Source organism: Frankliniella occidentalis, unplaced genomic scaffold (assembly GCF_000697945.3).
Source record: "Frankliniella occidentalis isolate FOCC.00 unplaced genomic scaffold, Focc_3.1 Scaffold2410, whole genome shotgun sequence".
Taxonomy (NCBI): Eukaryota; Metazoa; Arthropoda; class Insecta; order Thysanoptera; family Thripidae; genus Frankliniella; species Frankliniella occidentalis.
In genome coordinates, this window is record NW_026269494.1 from 9 (window position 1) to 6,280 (window position 6,272).

A 6,272-nucleotide genomic window follows, 5' to 3' on the forward strand; every position below is an offset into this window, starting at 1 on the left:
CGGTGTATCGGTTCCACGGGGCGTGCATAAATGAGCAGCGGAGGGCGGCGAGGCGGCGAGGCGGCAGGGCAGGGGGTGTAGGTTGGCGAGGCGTAGCGGGGCGAGGAGGAAACATTGCGGTTGTTATTTAGAATAATTAAAAGGACGTGGGGCCGTAATAAGGGCTGCCGTATATCAAGCTCCCCGGCGCCAGATCAATATGGCGGCCGCGGCTCTGCGCGTCTCACATTTCACGTAGTTTAAAAGCAAGAAGGAGGAAAGAGAAACCAACTTTACCAAGAAACCCAAGCCGGGGGCGGCCGGGTGCCGGGCGAGTCCTGCGGGGGGCCTCGAGGCCTCGGGCTGCCTTGAGTCCTGCCGCCCACCCTCCGCACAATAACACATGTCCGATAAAAATTAATGTAGTCGTTATTGTGAGTCTCGTTTAAGCTGATGTTTCATTTTTATTGATATCACAGACATGTTTGATCATAGGAAAGCACCTGGTGGCATATTTATCGTGTTAGACTTATTTTGAAGTGAGTGAGGTGAACATTGCCTTTAAGTTGATGCAATGCGACCTGCCCCCGAGACGCTGCCCTCTAAACGCCCAACTTGCGCAGCCGCTGGTGCTGGCGCTGCAGCTGGCGGAACATGATCACGAGCAGCACGAGGGAGGGCAGCTGGAGCAGCGCAGTAGGCAACCACTTCTGGAGCGCCTCCCAGAAGCCTTCAGAAGGAGGAGGTGGTGGAGGGGTGTACCGGAAGAATTCCGAAGAGGGCGGCGTGAAGTTCATGAAGCTGCTCTTGAACTCCTCGGTCGGCACCTCCGTCATGTTGACGGTCAGCCTGGTGACATTATGCCGAATTAGCAGTTTTACCAAAACGAACAAGGGGGACACTGGCATCGTGTCCAACAACTCTTCAGCACCTGAGCTCATCAATCATTTATAGAACAATTACAGAACTGGGACAGAGATGTGGGAGGGGAGAGGGGACAGCGGGAGAGTTCCCGCTCGCACCCAACTGTTCAATCCTGCCCCTAGGCCTACCTGGCGTAGTCGTCCACCATCCACAGCTTGGGCACGATGGGGATGACGTTGATGGCGCTAGAGTAATTCTTGTCGCACGGCTGCTGACGCTCGATCAGCACCACGCCCTTGTCCCTGTCCTCCAGCGTGCAGCTGCACGGCACCTCCAGCAGCAGCGCTCCCTCGGTCCGACGCGGCACATCGCGGTTCTGGACCTCCGAGCAGCGCACCACCAGGTCGCGGTCCTTGTTCACCACCGAGTAGTTGTTGTGGCCGATGTGGACTATCTGCAGGCAGATGAGCATCAATGAATTATGGGCTCTGTGTAAGCTCTGCGGCTACAATATATTCAATATGTACACCTTGTGCAATATGTACTTGGGTTTCAGATTCGCTTTGTTACATTTTATACCCATTGCCCTATCCGATTTCGATTCAACGAAACCATTTTTTTCTTTTCGACGAATGATTCAACCGTATATGCATTATCATTCTTTTCCGAATTCGCCAATCTAACTTCTCATACTAAATAATTTTGTTTTTGGTTTTTGAAGACGAGGTGGAACTGGTGGAAACACCCAACACCCCACCTGAAGACGTCTATAGGGCTGACAGGTGAAGCTGCACACGCTCTTCAGCTCCCGTATCTCGGCCCCGGTGAGCACCCCGTTGATGCAGGCCATGTCCTCGGCCTCCGTGATGCGCGGCACATTGCAGACGGGCCGAGACAAGCACCTCGTGCGCTGCTCTCCCTCCAGGAGGCGCACAACGGTCTTCGAGGTGTCGCTCCTCTCGGCCACGACGGCGACCACTGGGTGCTTCAGCAGCTGGCACACCTGTTCCTCGTACAGGAAGGCTATCGGCATGACGTCATACGTCTTCAACCGAGCACTGCTCTCTTGCTTGGGCTCAAGCGGAAACCATGCCATCACCTTCAGCTCGTGTTTACTGAACTGGCAGGAGGCCATCTCGAGCTTGAAGAGCGCGTCAATATCATCGACGGCCACCCTTTGGCGTGGGTTTTCTTTGTGGACCCTCGCCACGATATATGCCAGGTCCGTTTGGTCGACCACCGTGCTGGGGATGCGACCGGCCACGCAAGCCGCCTCGATGCTGCAAGTGCAAGAAAGAAGTACTTTACAGATTAGAAAAATTTCAGAAAATGCTTTGGAAAATGTACATAAGTGTAGTAACACGTGCGTCGAACCTTCTTATTCGTTCTGCTACTAGCAACGTATCAAAAGCGAGGGAGTTGACCAGAGCTGCGGTCATGTCCACATGGCTGGCGTAGCCCAAACGTATATTTATGTCTTGTGTGAGCTCGTGCTGCATCCGTTCCGCATATTCCTTCCATACATTTAGCTGTCGGGGGGAACCGTGTTGGTTAAAATCATATTTCACATAAATTCCATTTTTTATTTTAAATATCGTTCAGGAACGGATTGTGAAAGCAGATCATACGTAAGTAATGATCAGGGCTTCTTTTATTATATCTTAGTATAGGCACGTGGTGAAGTTAGTAAAAATATAACATCCACATTCACATAGTTTTGTTTTTGTTTGGGCTCTCATGTAAGACGCAGGCAGGCAAGCGGAGAGCGCAAGCAGCCGACTTGAGCCGAACATACCAGGTAGCTGATTAACATCGCTCACTTTTGAAGCTATACTGCACGGCATGCAGGCGTGCGGCCGGGTCTGCTGTGTGGAAACCCAAGTGTACACATGCATGCGTTATTTGCTGAATACCTACCGGGTGCTCCATAAAAGGCACACGTGCGGACTGGTTTGTTGCATATATGATCATGTACGCAATATTTGATGCATACATGTAGGTATTCAGCAAATATGTACACACTTGGGTTTCCAAACTGGTTAGTTCAGTGACCATGCGTGTAAAATCATTATCATCCTGCTGAAACGTTCACATAGGTCCTATGCCTAGTTGGATGTTATGTTGTGGAGAGAGGAGCTCTACAACCCTGAAAGTGGACGTTGAAGCTGGGCGTGCGGATGACCAACCTCTTTCACCAACTTGCCCTGAGATTCATAAAAGGCATTTTGGGTCCTGTCCACCTCTTCGGTTAATCGGTCCCACACGGCGTCATCGCGTGCCTCAAGCGCGCGTCTGTCTTCCGCTGTCATGAACCCACAGCAAAACCTGGAGACAAACATGGCGCAAAATCTTCAGCCCTTGAATTTCGATGCGTGTCAAATTTCGAAGAATTAATATGAAAACTCGTTTCCAACAGCCTAGTCTGAAAAAGTTGCTCGGAAGTTTCAGGTTTGTTTGAACAGTGAAACTCTTGTTCAAGGTTTTGCATATAATCGAGGGGGCAATTACTCCCTTTTGAAGTGTACACATGATTCCCAAAATACTTGATTCCCAGTGATTCCCGCCCGTTTATATTTATTCCGTAGCTTTTCTAGTTGTAGAAAATGCTTATTTCGACTAATTTGTACCAGTTCAGCTAGTTACCCAGTTTAAGCGATTTCTGTTGACTTCGATTAATTTTCATCGTGATGATTCCCAGGCACGTGTACACATGATTCCCGGAGTTTTTGCCCCCTCGCATATAATGAAAACAGTCGCGTGTTTTGAACGAACCCCAAGAGCTCTGATAAGGAGTTGAGTGGGTTGATGCTGCGCTTGTTCCGGTGCGCGTTGCGCCTGGCCGTCTTTTGCACGTCGTTGAAGTGAAGGTCCAGCCGCTCGTACATATTTTCCAAATCGCCAATCACATCCCGAACAACGCCTGTCTGGTTCGGAGTCATCATGTTCAGCTTTGCCTGCAAGACGCATGCACGGTTCAGTGACAGCCGGTCGAGCCGGTTCAGGGAGGTATCGCTCTAGGGGTCCGTAAGGCCAAAGGGCGGTACAGCCCGTGGTACAGCCTCTTTCTTGGCTATATCGTCAACAGGAGAGGGCCGCAATCTTGACGCACTTGGGCTTGATCGTCACTGAGAACTACAGAACGGAACTTAGTGTCCCATATGCATGCAGAAGAAAGCATACGAGAGCCTATGAGTTCTGGGGTATTTAGTGACAAACTTTTTTTTTGCCTAGAACGTGTCACCGCACCGCATTACGGCCCCCTGTCCTGTCTCTCCCTCGTGGCGCGGACTTACCTCCAGGGTGGCCGTGAGATGGTGCATTGTGGCTTTCAAGTCCGGGATGGTGATGTTGAAGCGGATGATGACGAGCTGCGCGGAGGAGGCGAGCACGCGCGGCAGCGGCTTGAACTGCAGGCCGTCGTGGGGCCGCGGAGGGAGGGCGGCCATGGCCAGCGAGGGTGCGACGAGCAGCAGGCCGATGAGCGGGCTCATCGCGACAAACGGGGAAAACAACTCACCTGCTAAGTGTACATCCCTAATCAACTCTGCCCAATTCAAAAACAATTCAACCAATTCAGTCCAATTTGAGCCAATTCAAATTCAATTCAACCCAATTCGAATTCAATTCATGAAATTTGAACACCCAATTGAGAAGTTGTTTTTCCTGCTCGATCGCGACCCTATGGCCCGCCGAGCCCGGCCACGACTGCGCGGGTCAGATTCATTCCCCTCACTGCCTCTACCCAGAGCGCCCGCAGAGATTAAGCTGGAGCCGTATCGCGCGGCAACTTCGGCCTGCAGCGCTGCTATTCGACAGAGCGCTTCGAATTCACTGGGAGAAAATGATTCGCTCACCACAATAAAGCTCTAGTTAAGACTGAGTTGATTGATTGAGAAGTATTGTCACTTTTTAGGGTTTTTATTGTTGGTAGTGTGGTAGTGAATGGACCATAACCAACCATAACACACGCACGACTGAGTGGCGTATTCCTCAGAATGGACAAGGATCCCGCTGCCTTTTGTACAGTCATCGCATGACGCTCAATTCCAACAAGTGTAGATGAGTATTCCCGTGTCGAACACCCGAGGCGGCGGGAGGCCCACCAAAACGTAGTTTCTATTCTACATCCATGGGCCCACCCACCTGACTGCAGGCGCCCGCCGATGAGTAGGCACTCCCGTCACACACCCGAGGCGGCGGGAGGCCCACCTGCAGGCGCCCGCCGTACCGTGCTGCCATGGAGGGGGAGGGGGATTTCGCCGCCGGGAAGAGAAATAAGAATACCGTCGCGAGCGAGCTGCGGGGCACTCGAGCAAATCGGCTACATCACAAAGAAGCTATAGCGGCGGAGGACGGGCAAGAGGAGGGGGTGGCTTTCTCCGCAGAATTTCGGAAACGAACGGAAAGTTTTGGCAGTCGACTCGCACTGGAGAAGGAGTGCCCCTCGCCTTTTCTATTCTCTCCTCGTGTATCCTGCACCGGTTGGCAACACACACGCACACTTTTAGAAGTTTTCTTTCCTTCTTACTTGTCCGCTCCATATATCTCCCGCCCCAGTGCATGCAATGCATCGGAAGCGACCACTCGCCGCGCGCCAAAGCTAACGAGCCGTTGGCGTACTTGAGATAAACAGCGGGGGACAAAAGTTCCCCTTAAAAGAACGGAGCGGGGGAAATGGCAAACAGAACAAACTGATACAACTCTCTGGAAGTGTGTTTATGAGGAGCGTGACATATTATAAGAACGGAAGCGCGATGGACGTTCTGGAAAAGTTTACCCGGTGAGCCGTAACTTAATTTCTATTCGGTCGCCCGATCCGGCCCTCCTTGCGAGCGCCTCGTCTCGTGTTGAGCTTCAGCAGGTCGTGTGAGGGGCATGGCGCTCCACGCACACCGGGCTGGACCTTTGTGTGCTGTCCCCGTGCACGGTGCACGAGAGGGGCTTATAGAACCAGCCTCAGGCCTGACCCGGGCTACATTACACGCATCATCTGGGATTGCAAGTAGTCTCCCTCCCATTAGGACTTTCGCGACACAGGTTTACATTCCCACCCCTTTGAATAATAATGAGTCAGCCGTTAACTGTCGAGTACAGAGGTATGCTGTCGGCCTGTTTCAGGGTGTAGTGTGCGCGTTTGTGCCCTCACCTCGCTCTAGAGAAGGGGCTTCGTTTGTGTTTTCTGTTTTGCAGTCGAACACACCGCACCTAGGCGCCGTTGCTGTTTGGTACATGACGCCCCCTTCGGTCTCCTGGTTTGGTTCTCCTCCCCCCCCCCTTCCCCCTGTGCAACTACAACAAGATCGAGCAGCACCGACCTGACTGCTCGGTTCGGTCAGTCGAGCCGATTTCTCTTTCCCTCCCAACGCCGCGCCGCCCCCCAGCGACAGTTGTCCTGGCGGGGCTAATCAAAGAGGCCCCCGGCCGCCACC

The 6,272-nt window shown here is 52.5% G+C and overlaps 1 protein-coding gene across 2 annotated transcripts; it reads right to left on the bottom strand.

The window, feature by feature from the left end:
* Positions 1-420: 420 nt before the first annotated feature.
* On the bottom strand, positions 421-4,613 carry LOC113214008 (uncharacterized). Of its 2 annotated transcripts, XM_052276286.1 has the most exons (8): positions 4,486-4,613; positions 4,137-4,360; positions 3,616-3,797; positions 3,030-3,168; positions 2,218-2,372; positions 1,601-2,123; positions 1,032-1,297; positions 421-828 (listed from the first exon to the last, which is right to left on the bottom strand). In XM_052276286.1, the coding sequence occupies exons 2-8, from the start codon at positions 4,332-4,334 to the stop codon at positions 582-584; spliced, it is 1,710 nt and encodes a 569-aa protein (XP_052132246.1). In that variant the 5' UTR covers positions 4,335-4,360; positions 4,486-4,613; the 3' UTR covers positions 421-581. The 2 variants fall into 2 exon arrangements, with proteins under 2 accessions (XP_052132246.1, XP_026289031.1); XM_026433246.2 differs by having other exon boundaries at positions 4,137-4,592.
* Between the last annotated feature and the right edge of the window lie 1,659 nt (positions 4,614-6,272).